Below are 15,932 nucleotides of genomic sequence, written 5' to 3'. Positions count from 1 at the left end.
GACGGACGGGGCGCCTCCCTGGCCGCGCGCTTTTTCCCCGCCCGAAGGGAGCATGCGCGCTCGCCCCTTTTGCGCGTGCGCCGTCGCGAACCTCGCCCCCCACGAGGCGCGGGGAGGCGGGCCCAACCCCGGATGAGCTCCCCGCCCGGCCAATCCCAGCCCGAGCGCGGGGCCGCGGGTTCCGACGCGATGGCGGCCAAGGCGTTCAAAGTGCGGCCCGCGCGCGGCGGGCGCAAATACGGGCTGGCGGCGAGGAGCCTCCCGGAGCTGCTGCGCAAGGCCTCCCTGCTGGAGGTGCGCGGGGCGGGCGGAGGGGAGGGTTGCCGCCGTGTCTCTGCCCGAGGCCCGCTCCTGACGGCTCTGTCGCTTTCCCCACAGCCGCCTCTCGCCACGGGCTGCCGGCTGGGTCGCTACGAGGACGGCGGCGAAGTCAGCGAGGCCACTTTCCGCGCGCTGCCCGAGGACGCCGAGCTGATCGTGCTGCCCCCCGGGGAGGAGTGGCGCGGCTGTGAGTGCGGGGGGCGCTGGGGGGCCCAGGAAGACACGCACGCACGCACCCCCCCCGCCCCCCAGGCCCCCGCGGCGCCTCTTCCAGCCAGCAGCAAACGGGCCAGTTTAGGGTTGGCCTCTTCCCCCGTGCTCCAGAGGGAAAACTTTGGGGAACTCGATGAGGACTAGCAGCTTGACAATCTCTGCAGATGCCGCCCGGAGGACTGGCGACTTGACAGCCTCTTGGGTTGTGAAATATTCTGTGCTAACGGGGGTTCCCCATGAAGGCAGAGAACTCACAGCATTCATTTCCCACCATTTCTAGGGGCTGAATCTTTAAATCGGCAGGATATAGGTTGGTTTAGGGTTGGATTTTTAGCGCTCCGGGGGAAACTTTGAGAAATGCTGTCCTGATGAGGACTAGCAACTTGACAATCTCTGCAGATGCGGCCTTGAGGACTAGCGACTTGACAGTCTCTCGGGTTTCAAAATATTCTTTGCTGCCGAGCTCCGAGTGGGCTCCCCATGAAGGCAGAGAACTCTCAGCATTCATTTCCCACCATTCCCAGGCTGAATCTTTAAATCGGCAAAACAGGATGTAGTGGTTGTAGCATCATTTAAAAAAAAAAAAATCATTCAAACCAACCATCCGCAAGACTGAGTAATTGTTGGCTTTCTGGCCCTGCAGACGTCAGTGAGATCGAGCGCTTTCTGAACACCTTTTCCAGCAGTTCCTCTGGCGTCATTCGCGCCGCTCAGGGGCTCCTGTCAGGCGAGGAGGCTCCCAAGAGGTGCAAGTTGCTGGGCGACCTGATTCACAATCTCAGTGAAAATATTTCTGCAGAAAGCAGAAAGGAAGACGAGACGTGGTTCGAAGGTCAGTTCTGAGCTGGTTGTTTCGTTAGTCTGCCTGGCGTTCGGTCTGAGCTAGAGGGGAAGATGCTCAGGGTATCAGAAGCTTGCGAAACGCTGCCCTAAGGACTAAGAATTTGGCAGCCTCGCTTAGATTTTGGAATATTTTTTATGGCTGTGAGTCCAAGAGACAGTTCGTTGAAGGCAGAGGACTGACGGCATTCATTTTCCACCACGCCTAGGGGTTGAATCTCGGTTTAAGACCAAGTCCAGCTATATGCGCCATAGTTGTGAGAGCAGAATCCGTGGATACATGAAAGAGGTAACGAGACTTGTAAAACTCTGTGCCCGGTCTTTATGGTGGCCTTAGATTTTGGAAGCAAAGCTTGCCTTCACAAATTATAACTTATTTATACCTACTATATTTGTAAACCATAGGTTATGATGGGTTGGGGTTAGGTGTTCAGCAAATGATAATGAACCCGTGCCTTAGCTTGATGAACAAACCCATTAGCACTTCACATTCAAAGAAAAGAGTTGTTTATTTTTGCATGATTATATTGTGGCTATTCCCATCTTGTTTACTAAAGCCAAAAAACAAAAGAAAACAGCCTTAAAGTGTGAGTAAACTGCAGAACGTGCACTCGCTTAATATCTGTAGTTCTACAGTGATACCTCGGGATACGAACGCCTCTGCTTGCGAATTTTTCGGGTTATGACCAGCTCCGGCCCCAAAAATTTACCTCGGTTTGCGAACTCCGCCTCGGGGTACGAACCGGATTGGCGGCCATTTTCCACCGTGACACGTGGTCCACGGCCATTTTCTGCCCGTGCCACGTGATCCGCGGCCATTTTTCCGCCCGTGCCATGTGGTCCGCGGCTGTTTTTCTGGCCCTGCCGCATGGTCTGCGGCCGTTTTCGCGCCGCACCGTGCCGGGCCATTTTCGCGCCGCACCAGGCCGTTTTCGCATCGGGCCGTTTTCGCGCTGCGCCGTTTTCGCGCCGCACCACGCCGTGCCCGGCCGCTTTCCCACCCGACGCGTGGTCCGTGGACGCCAGAACGGATTAACGGTAATTACATTGAACCTTATGGGAAATTGCCTCGGGTTGCGACCAAATTCGGGTGGAGGGCGGAACGGATTAACCGGATTTACATTGAACCCTATGGGGAAATTTGCCTCGGGGTGCGACCAAATTCAGAGGGCGGAACGGATTAACCGGATTTACATTGAACCCTATGGGGAAATTTCCTTCGGGTTACGACCAACTCGGGATACGCCCAGAGTCACGGAACGGATTAAGTTCGTATCCCGAGGTACCACTGTACTTTCAATATTCTGCCTGTTAATTACATGGAAACGTACAGTGCATTTTTTGCGGACTGCAACCCACAGAGGTTACCTAGTAATGAAGGCATGAATCTTTAAGTTACTCTGGGACTTTTTTTTATTATATTAACAAGGCAACATCCATAATTCCCTGAGTTTTTCCCATCCTATTTCATAGTTCAGTTGGGTTTGCTTTTACGATTCATGCACAGTGTTTGAATTAGGATGTAATCGATGAGCTTTCAGCTTGGCTTGTAAAAATCACCATTAAGTTTTTTTTGGGGGGGGGTGCGGATGTCTGATGAGGAAGGTTAAAATCTTTGAATAAAAATGGAACACTGTCCTTGGTTTGTTTTTCTCCCTGGAACAGGTCGGGGCTTACGCTTCTGCTGTCCCTCCCGCCCTCCGAACAAAATTCAGTGGGATTGTAGAAGCAATGCTGGGGAAACTGAAGTTGGAAAAATACAATGGTTTTTACTTTGACCGGCGGGAGGAGAAAAAGCTCTGCCTTTGCACGCCAGAAGGCTGGTTCTCTTGCCAAGTAAGTTTTAAAAAAATCAAAGCCAATAAATAAAGCAAAGGCCTTGAGCATTTTTATTTTCCTTTTCTTTTTCTCGAGTGGCATTTAAGTAAAGCTTTCCAAAGACGAACCTTTGGTCAGGCAAGGCGGGGGCACCGGCGTGCCAAGGGTTTTCCAGGCTGGTGCCCACAGGCACTTGGTTGCCTACGCCAGCTTTACATAGGGGCAGTATCTGCTTGTATAACCTGGGATGGTCCCAGAGCAAATTGTTCCTAGTGCTGCTCTTTAAAAGATGACATATGGGGTCCGTACAGAAGAATAGCGCCCTACCTTGGCAGATGTTTGGAATGCCATGCCACCAGAAATCTAGCACGTCAAGGGGGCAGCTCTTAACACAGCCTGAGGAGCTACTTTGCTCCATGCAAGGGGTATGTGTTAAAATATGGGAGATGGCTGCAAAAATGACATCTATGATCTTCTCTGTCTCTCGCACGCACCCACACAGATGCGGGTAATAAGTATTCAGCTTTGTTTGACTCTGCCTGCAGGGCTCTTTTGACACAGAAAACTGCTCCTGGAGACACTCCATTAACCCCTATGGGAACAAAGAAAGCCGAATCCTCTTCAGCACATGGAATCTCGATCACGTGTAAGTCCTGGAACAAGATCCAGCCCGTTTGATCATTATTCTGGGCCCTCCTGATATATCGGCTGTGTAAATGATACATTCCTTGGATTGCGAGCTCCCTGGATCCAGTAATCCAGCTGGGTTTCTTTAGAAAACCCCTTTTTAGAGGTCTTTGAGGCATACCATTTTTTTTGCGGCTGCATGAAAGGATGTGGAAGAATTCCAAAAGTAACACTGGGTGGCAGAATTTCCTGAGCAAGGAAAGAGAGAAGGAGCATGGTGGTTGACTTCTTGCAGGACAACAGAACCTGAGATCTCTGAAAAAGCATCGATGCGTAGAGCTGCTGGAATCCTCCTCAATGTTGTTGTTATTTATTCAATTTATATGCCGCCCGACTCCCAGTGACGCTGGGAGGTTTACAAATGATTTAAAACATGAAAATAAACACAGTGTGGCCAAAGCTTTTAAAAGAGGCTAGACCAACTCAAGAAGGGACGTTGAATAGCTCTTGGCTGTTATGGCTGGAAAGGAACTCCATGTCCCAGTGCAGTCTACCTTAGAGAGGTCATTGGTTTAGGAGATGGGAAACAGGAGGCTGAGTTACTTGTCACTGAGGGTCAAGAAACAGCAGCAGTGAGAATCCATGCTTTTCTGTATTCTGAATTTTCCTGGTCTGAAGCAGAACACATTCAGCCCTAGTCTTCAAGACGTTACAAATCCCCCTGTCCTTTCAGGGACTAACATCAAGAGGGTGAAAACACTTAATGTTCCTTTCTCTTTCAGAATTGAGAAGAAACGGGCGATCCTCCCGACGTTAGTAGACGCCATTAAAGACTGTGACGGAAAGGAAATCAGCTGGGAATATTTTTACCAGCTCTTGTTCACCATTGACAATTTGAAGCTCGTGCACATCGTCTGCCACAAGAAAACGGTCCACAACTTCGGCTGCGACAAAAGAAAGATCTACTGTAAACGAAAACGCCTCCGCAAGGTCTGAAGGGGAGGCCTCTTTGCAGCCGGTTCCCGAGGCACCGGGTTCAAATGATGTTAGAAACAAAACAAAAAGATGCAATACTTTCCAAGGAATAGGACAGGGCTTTGGGTTTCCCTGGCATAGGGAGCTAGTTGCTGGGGCCCGCACCATCTCTCAGATCAAATCAGATTTTTAGTCCTTTGAAAGCCGAGCGCAGAACTGGAGGCTGGGCCCTGCCCGTTTCTCAAGGCCAGGGTCCTTTTGCCATTAGCACAGCGGAAGACGTTTTGAGAACTTTGGGGGAAATGCCGATGTTGAGGCTGCTACAAGGCAGTAGAGCTGAGCTTGGGCCGGCAGCTGCTTGGGGTGATGGACTTGGGAGAGAGGACCCTGAGCTGGTGTCTACACATACAGAAGGTGCCCAAGTTGACCTCATATAGAACTTGGCCTCAGAGGGCCACTTTTGTGATTTAAATGGTGCAAAAGCTTGTTTTTATTCCATTCCAATTTTTTTTTTAACAAACTGAATTACGGTGAATATTGCTGCCTGCCTGTTTTCCCCTTCCGTTCATTAAAGGCTGCAACCTGGTAGCCCGTTTTGGAAATCTGTTAAAACCCCACACAAGCTGGAATCTTGGCACAGACGAATTTAATTGCGGGGTCCAACGGATTGTGCAAACCCAGAAAACCCGGGTTCAGCAAGTTGCAGCCAGTGATACCAGCTTGCCCTGTTGGAGAAATCCTACCGGGATTCAAACAATAGCTTCCGATATCATGTCAGCTGGGAAACATAAGGTGTTGGAGCTTCGCTTAATTTTTTCAAAAAGGGGCTGGAGGCCATTTTGAGTATTTTGATTATCATTAAGCCCTGTTCTTGGGGGTCGCCATCCCTTACTGCAGGAAACTGAAGGTCATCCATCTTTGGACCTGCTCCTGGATTAAAGTGCCCGCGCGTTGAACTCTTTAGCCTGCCAGCTAGTTTATATTTTATAAATAAATTTTATTTTGTAATTTTGGCATTACTGATCTAGCTGCACCAACTCAGCCCTCAGGGATCATGATTATTTGGTTTTAATAATAAAGCTTTATTATTATTATGAACCCAGAGTCACTTTTTCTTGAGACGGGCGGTATCTAAATTTGAAATATAAATAAATAAAGGTGGTCCCTGAGGGCAGCGGGAAGCTAAATAATGTGAAATCTTGTAGCTAATAAAACTCTGAATGCTGATAGCAGAAATACAATTTCTTGAGCTCTGAAATGGGTCCCATCTTTTTATTCATATTTAAGGGCAGACTTAATCCAAACTGGAAGAGGGGGGAGACACACATGCGACATCTGCCATCTTTCTTTTTTTGACCCCCCCCCAATAACACTGTTCACACAACATACTAAAGTATGTTTTACTGTGCAATCCACAGCTACCCAGGTTCACAAGCCATAAACCCTGATGTTATAATGATCTTGACTGGCTTCACACAGGATGCCAAGCCACATAGTTTGTGGGGGGGCACTCAAGCCATTAGGTCTTATTTAGTATACTCATATCACTGAACCTAAGTTGATAGGACTAACAGGACAGACTCGGACTCAAACGTGCACTAGAGTGAGCTAGCAAGATATCCCTGTTATAGGTAGTCCTCACTTAATGACCATTTGTTTAACAGTAGTTCGAAGTTATGACAGCCTCAGACAAAGTTACGACTTGTACTTGCACTTACGACAGTCGCAAAGTGTTGTACCACCCCCAGCGTCACATGATCGCGATTTGCAACCTTTTTTGTGATGGTCGTTAAGTGAATCATGTGGCTGTTAGGTGAATTCCAGCAAAAAAAGTCCATCGGGGAAGCTGGATTTGCTTAATGACCATTGTAAAAATGGTCGTAAAATTGGGTCTGGTCACATGGTGACTTAACTGCCCCACTTAATGACCAATTTTCCGGTCCCTATTGTTGTTAAGCAAGAACTACCTGTACTGTTATAAAATGGGCAATATGTAGGCTCTAGTCTAACTTCAAAAAAAGCTCTGAATGAACTCAGAACCTGGTCATGAATGAGCTGCTCTTCTTAGATAAGGAGGGGAGTTGAACCCACGGGAAGGAGAAACACATGCTGTTCTCTTGAGTTTTTAAGAGGCCTGGGACTCCCAGATTTCTCAACTAACCATCCTACTGGGGGAAACTCGGCAGCTGCTGCTGAACAAAACGGGGCACCCAGTTTACGGAAAAATGGACATTTTCATGGAGCGACTGTCCATCTGTTAGCAGCTACGTGTGATGGATTGGACCCTCTAAAACAGGAAGAGCAGGATGTAAATCTAACGAAAAAGTACAAATTGCACAGGATGTGCCAAGATAGGAAAAAAATTCCTATTTGAAAGGCTCTGGCCTAACCCATTTCCTTTCTTCTACCCCTTTTGGCAGAACGCCTCTGTCCTGTTCTTTTTGACGCCAGGTGGAGAAAGAAAGGTTCCTGAATACAGCACTGACCTGCGAGCCAGGAGGGCACCAACATTTATTTAAGGACACAGAAGCAGGGCTGACAACACACCCTTCTGCTGCACGTTGCTTTGCAAAGAGCTGATGGCTATAGGATCCTGTAATCCCTTTAGTGCTCCTCAGAGATTGCCAAGTGCTCTCCCGGTCCAGATTTTTGATTCCCAAACCAGGCAGCCCAGAGTGCTAAGAGGACTTCAGAAAAAAGTGTCGTTCTTCCTCTTGAACATCAAGGGCCAAGGGTTCAGAAGCTCCTAATTCATTCATGGCCGGAGAGGATGTCTTTAGAAAGCGCTACAACCTCCGATGGTGGGGTGGAGCTAAAGCTTGTTTGAAGCCGGCATATTCCCTTGTCTGAAGAACAAGAGGCTCCCATTTGGGACTGTGGTCTTCTTCCACTGCATGCCCCCTTTCAGAAGAGATGGCCAACCAGATTGGCGGAATCAACCCAGGGGTGGCAGACGTCATAGCCAGACCACCTTCGGGAGGATCCCAAGCTTACAAGACAGTCTAGGTTCCTCCTTCCCATCACCGCAGGTCCCAGCGCTGAATGCGTTATCAAATTCTCATGGCTAACGCCAGACTGAGGGATTGCCTGTTTCCAAATCTGATCGGGACGTCCCAAACAAAGAAACCCACTGCCACGTGGGTGAAGAATTGCCCGTGTTTCTTATGTAACAGGGAGAGTTGTGGTTGTCGTCAGGTCAAAGGCTGCTGTTTTCTCTAAGACACGAATGGTCTCCTCTGTGGCACCAAGCAGGCACTGTGGCTGAGGGACCTTGCCAAAAATGGGCACCTTTGTCTGAGAGTAGCCCAACAGCCATACCACGGGGTGATTCTTTCTGAAGAACGCACCTTGAGAAGAGGCCACAATGGCAAGGAACACTTTTTAGTCTGTGTTGCACCTGGAAAACAGGCAGTAACATAAGATGGGCTCTTGCTGGCTTCAAATGACCTCTTCGTCACTGTCATCATCCTCATCTTTGGCAATGAAGTGCATTTTTCGGAACTCTCGCCTGCTGACGTTGGCCCGTGAGAGAGGAGCAGGTGGGAGATCCTGGAAGACAGAGAACCCAGTGAGCGCCTCGGCCCACTCACCTAGGTTGCTTCAGACCCAACTTGGAAGCCCTCCAGCTGCATGGACTTCAGTTCCCCAAATTCCCAACCGCTGTGGCCACTGGGAATTGATAATTCTGGTCACTGATCTCCGCACCGTTGGTGGGAAGCTAGCTAGAGGCCTCCAAACCTCCTTTAGAAAGATGGAAATTTAGGGCATCTGATCCACAGAGAAACATCAAGACAATGCGGAATTAGAAGCTTGGGCTTTGGGGAATTCCAGCTATCATTCAGCTATAAAAGCTTCTCAAAGGAAACTGGGGCCGTTGTTTTTCCTCCCATCCAACCTCCCAACAGACTAGTTTCCCCAACATTATACTGTATGCCATCCATTAAGATTTACCATCCGCTGAATTCAGTTTCACTAAAGGTCTCCTGTTGGATTTTGCAACAGGAAAAGTCTGCAGAACACCGAAGGAAGGCCTTCCCTTAACGAACCTAAAAGCCCACTTTTTAGAGAGGGGGCCCGGCCTGCCCCTTGGAGGCCCCGTGTGCCCTCTGGCCTGAAAGGGGCTTCACGTCTCCTCTCGTGGCTTACGATCGCTAGAGAGAGCAGCGGTTCTCCAGCCATCCCTAGCGGGAGGCCAATCCCGCTGCGTCCCCTGGGGCGTCCGCCCTGCTTCCTTCTTCCCATGGTTACCTGCGTGAAGGCCACGCTGCCGAAGAATCGGTCCATTGGCAATGGCTGGTTACTGTCCTCATTCAAGAAAATGCTGTTATCCAGCTCCACCGGTTGGTTTTGCATCCCCTCTGGCTCCATCTCCAAAGGGGTGGACAACCCGGTGGCGTAGATCCCCTCTTCTCCTTCCTCTTTGTCGCCATCTTCCTCCTCCTCCTCCTCCTCCTCCTCCTCCTCCGGGAGGTGGGTCTGGAAGGCATCAGGCCTGCGGGGCTCTGGCTCCAGCGGTTCCATGCAGAGGTCCCGGCGGTCCTCCAGCGCGTCTGTGGCTGCTTCGGGAGCCCCCTTCTCCTCGCTCTGCAGCATCATCCGGAGGCCCAGCAGCGTCGCCCTCGAGATGGCTTTCCCCGCTGGCCCACCATCGGCTCCTCTCTTCTCCAGCTTGGCCACGCTTCTCTTCTCACATTTTGGCTTCTTCGCAGGATGCCTGCCGGTCGCTTTGCGTGAAGGACCCTGTGGAAGGAGGAGGAGGAGGAGGAGGAGGAAGACCCTCAGACCACCGCGGGGAGCATTGACCAGTCAGAGTCCGCGGTCCCCGGCCGGCTGCCCTTCGGAGGTCCTGAGTGCCCAGAACCCCAAGCCTGCCCAGCACAGCTGGCCGGGCGCTCCGTGGCACCTTTCTGGGCTGCGCGTGGGGGCTCGTGGCGCCAGCGCTCTGCCCGCCTCCGCGAGAGACGGTGGGCTGTTTGCGACCCGGCTGACCCTCCAGCTGGCGCCAGTCCAGCGCGGGGCATCTGGCAGGCGGCCCGCCTGTTTCGCTCGTTGGCTGCTGCCTCAGCACCGGCGGAAGATGCTGGGGGGTCTTTCGTCTCTGTCGGTTCGGGCCCCAGCCGGGAGGACCCCCCGTTTCCTCTTGTTAGTAAGAGCCAAGATGTTTATGTGCACACGTAGTTACACGCGGGATAAGGGCTTCTTGGGCTAATAATATACACGACAGGAATACACAATAATATATTAGGTGCATTATTAACATACAGTATATATTACGGTATAATTTATATATATATATATCATATAAAATATGCATTATATTATACATACTATATAAATTATACCATAATACATATTATATATTAATATACATACATTATATAATTTATATATATTTTATAGTATATTTTATATATTAATATATACATTTTACTGTAATATATATTATATATTACTAATATATAGTATGTATATTAGTAATAACATACTATATTATTATGTATTACTATTATATATATTATATTACATTATATATATACATTAAATATACATTAATAGATAATATACATTATATAGTAAATAATTGATGTATACAACCCTCCAAATGTATATTATTACCCCAAGTACCCCATCACTAGCCACGTATTTACATACTCATTAGCATATCTTTGAATAAATTAGCATAGGCGCGCGGACGCTTTCCAGGCGCCCCTGCCGCTCGTGGCGGCCTGATTTGCATAGATGCATATGCAAATCGAGGTAGAGTGGCCCCGCCCCCCGCCTTCCCAACTCACCCGCCGGGCCCGCATGGAAAGAAGCCTCCCGTCCCCGTCCAGATCAAGACCACCTGAGCCCATCACCCACTTCCGGCTTCCTGCATCATCACTTCCGGCTCACGCTGGCGCACGATAAAATTGCCCAATTAGAATAAAGAATGTGGGAACGCCCTCTCCTCTGACGCTAGAAACGCCGTGTTGTTGCCAGGCAACGGAACCTGCCCTTTCCGGACGAGCCTTCGCCTCCACCAGGAGCCGCGTCGCCATCTTTCTTTTGGGCACGTGGAGATAAGAGCCCCCCTCCCCCTCCAAGTAACGCAACTCCTCAGTTGCGAAGCTTCTTTCGTTTTTCATGCCAATTAAACTCTTAGATGCTGAAGGACAACGTTCACTTGTGGCGTTTCCTCAGAATTTTAAACAGGAAACCAGGGCTGAGGCAGGAGCGGCCATCTTTAGAGAGGGTAAGCCGACTTTTCCGCCAGGATGGAACGTAGATCTATGCAGCGTTTAGAAATATATGCCTGCGTCGATTTTACGGGTTCCAATGGCTCTTTATTTCTTTTTCCTCTCCTTTTGCAGATGTCTGCCCAAATTCCAACATTTTAGACGGCTTAGTCAGCTCGAGCTGCTGCAATCGGGGGCGACGACGCGATGGCCACAGAGATTTCTGTTTTTCTCGAAACTGTTGCATCTGAAAAGCGATTCCACTTTCTTCCTCTGAGGGTGTCCGAATCACGAGTCCTGCGGCAAACTGCCATTCAAAGCAAGTGAGAGTCCAAAGGCAAAATATGTATTAGGATGGGAGTTTTTGTAATTGCAAAATTTGAACTGCAGATTGCAAAAAGGACTGCTAAAAGGAAGGGATGCAATCAAGCAGTGTTTCTCAACCTTGGCCACTTTAAGACGTCTGGACTTCAACTCCCAGAATTCCCCAGCCAGCCATGGCTGGCTGGGGAATTCTGGGAGTTGAAGTCCAGACGTCTTAAAGTGGCCAAGGTTGAGAAACACTGCCATAAAGGCAGCAAAAAATGCCGTGCACACAAACAAGCCACAACATTGTTGAGAACAAAAATACCCAAACTGCAAGCATGAAGACCCAACTTCATAAAACAGAACAGCTCTTTTTGACTTATGACAAACCCTGCCTGATTATACGTCACTATCACCACATTAAAAACGCAGCACAGCTGGCTCTGTTTCGTGTTTTTAGAGCCTTCTCCTCTCCCAAGCTCCTGTGCGTCCGTCTCGGCAGAGAAAAGATTTCCCAAGATTTGTTTCGCCCCAATTTCTCAATCTGCTCCGCAGCCGTGGGCTTTCCCGGCTATTCAGCCTGGCTGGCTCTTCTTCAAGGTCAGCCAAGGTCAGCAAAGCGCTGCGACTAACAAACCCGAATAAATAGGCAACATCCATAAATGAAACAGACCATAATCTGCTGGTTGCGTGCCAGAAAGCCATAAGCCCTGCATGCTTTTATGAAAACGTGCACCGACATAAACATTCGCTTGTTAGTCTATTTCACTCCATCGCTGGTGAGCCCTGGAAATTTAACTGGGGTTGATTTTTGCAGAGTTTTAACAATGCACCCACCGCCCTGTGCGCGGCTGACGTCTGTCTCCCTTAGGGCTTGGAGGAAAGCTTGCCTATTTATTGTACCAGAAGACCTGCTTGAGGTCTACACAGAAGGGTTGGCAGCATAGAAATCCCCACCTGCTTCTTAAAACCCCCAGGAGGAGGCTGGGTTCCTATAAACCGCTAAGCAAAAACGGGATTGGGTATTTGCAGTTCGTGGGTTGTGAGAATCCAGCCCCGGTTGCGTGAACGAGGCTGTCCCCCTGAAGCCATAATAGGCATTGTTTGCATGTCGTGTGAATCGAACCCGCTGCATTTTGCTCACCTGGGTTGGGTTGAGGGCAGGTGGGTGAATCCAGCCTTTCAGTAAAAAACCTGGCAGGGCTATCGCGACGTTTCTGCCCGCAGTGCCCATTGCCACCCACCAGCGACAGAGTTACGGATCGTGCTGGTTATACGTCCATAACCAGCCTACCACCTTGTTGTTTTGGGAGTGTCCCGCACTGCAGGGCTGTTGTCGGCTTCTCCCTCTAAGCCCCAACACCCCCTTTGGGGAGCCGAGAAGCCTGCCGTCACCTTGGCAGACTTCCGGCTTTTTAATGTTGAAAAAGCAAAATCAATACAAACGTTATTAGCAAGGATTTGTTTCCCTTCCAAATCTCATTGCAGAAATTGCCCCATCCTTTTTTTTACAAGGAAACAAAACCCCTTTTCTCTAACCATAATGTATGAAGTCATTCTCTCGTTCGTATAATGGATAGATGCTCTTAAAAAGTTGGAAGGGACCAAAAAGATCCAAGGGAACACAATATCCTTGCTTCTGGCTTATAATCAGACGTTGCACGGTTCAATAGACAGCCGAAGAATAAAAATTACGTTCTCGTTCCACCGAGAAAATAAAATTTAACTCGGGGCAGGAGATCCCGGTCCTTTGCAAAGCGGGGGGGCTTCGTCGCCAACCGCCTTCAGCAGCTGCCTTGCACGGAATCCAATCATTTGCAATAAAAGCAGAATCTGGCTGATTTTAAAGCCAGCCTTATTGCTAGCCCCAGCCAAAGAGGGGGTGTGGCCTGGGAAAAGGGGGGTGGCTTGAGGAAAGGGAGGGGCTAGGGTTCCGTGCATTTGCATACATTTGCATTTGGCAAGAGATCTCAGATCATTCGCTGGGCTCCTAATTGTTATAATTAAATATCCCGTGAGCCCACCGGATGGTGAACTGTGTTACGTCTTTGTAGTTGTATTATTTGTTCTAGAAAATCATCCAGACCTGTGTTTCTCGAATCCACGGTTTGGAAGGGGTGCAAAAGGGACACCTTTGCGGGGTGCCTGCAACATCTTCAAGAGTCTGGAAGAGATGTCAGTGGAAGTAGAAAAGAGGGTGTGTGGATTTTATAGCCTTGAAATTAGGCCTGGCACACTGCTGATGTGAAGCCAGAATATGGTCAAGTATCTTTTGGCCAGCTGGTGGCAACCATCGCCCAGAAATGAAATGGTTGATTTCCATCAAGGTCGTCTCTTTCTACTTTAGCCCATCCTTCACCCCTCCTTGCTCCTCTCTTGGCACATCTTGCTCCTCCAAGGCCACCGGCGTTTCATCTTGGCTAAATGAAACCACATTTGGGACAGAACAACACCAGGACAGGCAGAGAGAAGGATTCCTAATCCTCCCTCCCTCCCTCTTTCTCCTTCCTTCCTTCCTGCCCGCCTGCCTGCCTGCCTCTTTCTCTTTCTCTTTCTCTTTCTCTTTCTCTTTCTCTTTCTCTTTCTCATTCCCTTTCCTTCCTTCCTTCCTCTCTCTCCTTCCTTCCTCTCTTCCTTCCTCCCTTCCTTCCTCCCTTCCTTCCTTCCTTCCTTCTCCAGCTGTTTCCCACCAACTTGCTTCCCTGAACAGCTTTCTTGCTTGCTTCACATCTGAAAGTCTGGAAGATGCACAGTTGGAGCAAGAAAGGAAACTGGTTTCTGAGAAGGGTTTGGAGCCAGAGAAGAACCAGGAGGGCAAGGATTCACCCCTGGACACAACCTCATTTTGCTTTTTGAAAAGGCTGCATGGCGAGGTGTGGAGGGAAGTTCCTGTCTCATTAAAACAGAAATAAGACAGTTCAGCAGCTGTGATTTGGAGTGATGTCAGCAGAAGAAAAGGCGCGTGTGTGTTTCTGCTCCTAAGCAAGGATGGCCAACTTGCAACCTCAGATTTGTCTATAATTCTTCTTTTATGTTACAGCTGCCCCCTTCCAAACTTTGGCTCAGATAAGCTTAGCACCGTTCAAACACCCAAGCGGGGAACCTGCCCCCAGGAAATCAGAGCAAAACCCAACAGGGAAGCCTTAAAATGACTCAGCCCCCCTCTTCAGGACCACACCCCCAACCGCTGCTGCATTCTGCCCCAGAAGAGAACAGAGCTGCTAATCCACTTCTCCGAAAGACAGCTCTGAATCGAAGACGTTCTTCCTTTCCCCACCCAAAAATGCACAATAACCGATGCTCCTTGGCTCCCCTAACCAGCTTGCAAGGCCACCCTCCTATGCTGGAAATAGTTATTGTAGGGGAGGGGAGAGCCCTCTCGCCCCCTTTCAGATAAATATAGCATTCCAGCCGCCCCTTCTCTGTAGGAGAAGCCTCCCTTTAATGATCAAGAATAGCTGGGAAGGTTAAAACGAGGGACGTTCCTCTTTGGTGACTGGACAGTTAAAAGGGAGCGCGGGGACGAGGTCTTGAGGAGGGCTCAGGTGTGCTGCAGCCCAGCCTTTGGACGGTGCCTTGAGGGGAGATGTTATTTTCCAGGTTCTTCTTCGCTCTGGCCTCTTAATGGTCCCCCAGAGACCATCCCCGGAGACCCCATTGCAAACAGGCTCCGCGTTTCCAGAGTGCTGACTTAGGGGCCCGCCACTTGCAAGAACGGCACATCTCGCGGCGAGCGTCTTGCATTATTTACAGCCCTTTCTTTGGGGAGTTCGATATATATATAAAAACCCCACGCTTTGCGCAAACAAAGCCTCGTGTTTGGCAGTGGCCACGGAACCTGTTTTACAGTAGTCTCATTAAAAATGAACAGGCTGGGCTGATTTTGGCAAGTGAAAATTACTTAAGCCTATGTAACGGGATGAATATTTGATGCTCGAGTTTATTAAATTTCTACAAACGTCAAGTTGACATGGCGCTGCATAGATCTTTTCCAGAGCCAGCGTGGAGGGGGTGGATATATTCAGGGTTTATTTAAGGATGATGATGTTGGGGAGGGGGTGAGGAGAGGAGGAACAGAAGTAGAGCAGGAATTGATAAAAGTGCATTAGAAACCAGATTGGGCAAAGTTTCTCTCCATCTCTCTCCTGAATGTTAGAGTTTGGGAGCATCCAGGAAAGAAGATTGACAGGAGGACTGAGATGGGCATAAATTTATGGAAGCCTCCTGTCTCCAGCTTATTCAAGAGTAACGAAGAAAAAGATGGCTTGAAAGCTCCAGATGGATCACCCACTTCTAAAAATCCAGGGCTCCGGTGGTTATCAGAACCAACCCACGGGTTGGCATTTGAACATTTCCTATCATCGGGAGAAGAATTTAATGGCCTGGGGTCTAATGTCCCCCAGCCTCTGACGTTTTGTCCTAATGCACCACCTAAAATTGCACTAAAGACAGTGAAGAAGGAGGGGCGTTGGGTGGGGCGCGCACTTGATCTTTTGTGCAAATCCAACCAACATCTGTGCCGTTGTGTAGCCCATGGATGGCTCCCTCCTTCCTCCTCTTTCTTCTCTTCCTCCTCTTCCTCCTTTTTGTGGATCAGGAGAGCCACCCGTGGGC

The 15,932-nt window shown here is 49.3% G+C and overlaps 2 protein-coding genes across 2 annotated transcripts; one reads left to right on the top strand and one right to left on the bottom strand.

The window, feature by feature from the left end:
* The first annotated feature begins 145 nt into the window (after positions 1-145).
* Positions 146-6,069, top strand: DFFB (DNA fragmentation factor subunit beta). The gene is made up of 7 exons (XM_088147622.1): positions 146-294; positions 379-508; positions 1,178-1,366; positions 1,584-1,663; positions 3,040-3,210; positions 3,738-3,838; positions 4,602-6,069. Exons 1-7 carry the CDS (start codon positions 190-192, stop codon positions 4,813-4,815), a joined length of 990 nt encoding a protein of 329 aa, XP_088003748.1. The 5' UTR covers positions 146-189; the 3' UTR covers positions 4,816-6,069.
* A 1,207-nt stretch (positions 6,070-7,276) lies between these two features.
* Positions 7,277-10,664, bottom strand: CUNH1orf174 (chromosome unknown C1orf174 homolog). Its single transcript, XM_088147623.1, has 3 exons — positions 10,587-10,664; positions 9,043-9,534; positions 7,277-8,343 (listed from the first exon to the last, which is right to left on the bottom strand). The coding sequence occupies exons 1-3, from the start codon at positions 10,647-10,649 to the stop codon at positions 8,233-8,235; spliced, it is 666 nt and encodes a 221-aa protein (XP_088003749.1). The 5' UTR covers positions 10,650-10,664; the 3' UTR covers positions 7,277-8,232.
* Between the last annotated feature and the right edge of the window lie 5,268 nt (positions 10,665-15,932).

This window comes from Python bivittatus, unplaced genomic scaffold (genome assembly GCF_059951505.1).
Source record: "Python bivittatus isolate LINGU-HERP-01145 unplaced genomic scaffold, Pbiv_v1 ctg000510_np1212, whole genome shotgun sequence".
NCBI classification, from domain to species: domain Eukaryota; kingdom Metazoa; phylum Chordata; class Lepidosauria; order Squamata; family Pythonidae; genus Python; species Python bivittatus.
Note: the sequence above shows the minus strand (reverse complement) of the source record. Positions and strands in the feature narration are given on the sequence as shown.

What these genes read in the sequence shown, in the direction of transcription:
- DFFB (XM_088147622.1), top strand. Translation starts at nt 190, where the DNA reads ATGGCGGCCAAGGCGTTCAAAGTGCGGCCCGCGCGCGGCGGGCGCAAA. An exon ending in AGACGAGACGTGGTTCGAAG is followed by an intron (nt 1,367 to 1,583) that starts GTCAGTTCTGAG and finishes CACCACGCCTAG; the next exon opens with GGGTTGAATCTCGGTTTAAG. An exon ending in AAGGCTGGTTCTCTTGCCAA is followed by an intron (nt 3,211 to 3,737) that starts GTAAGTTTTAAA and finishes CTCTGCCTGCAG; the next exon opens with GGCTCTTTTGACACAGAAAA.
- CUNH1orf174 (XM_088147623.1), bottom strand. Translation starts at nt 10,649, where the DNA reads ATGGGCTCAGGTGGTCTTGATCTGGACGGGGACGGGAGGCTTCTTTCC. An exon ending in TTTCCATGCGGGCCCGGCGG is followed by an intron (nt 9,535 to 10,586) that starts GTGAGTTGGGAA and finishes CTCCTTCCACAG; the next exon opens with GGTCCTTCACGCAAAGCGAC. An exon ending in GCAGCGTGGCCTTCACGCAG is followed by an intron (nt 8,344 to 9,042) that starts GTAACCATGGGA and finishes TCTGTCTTCCAG; the next exon opens with GATCTCCCACCTGCTCCTCT.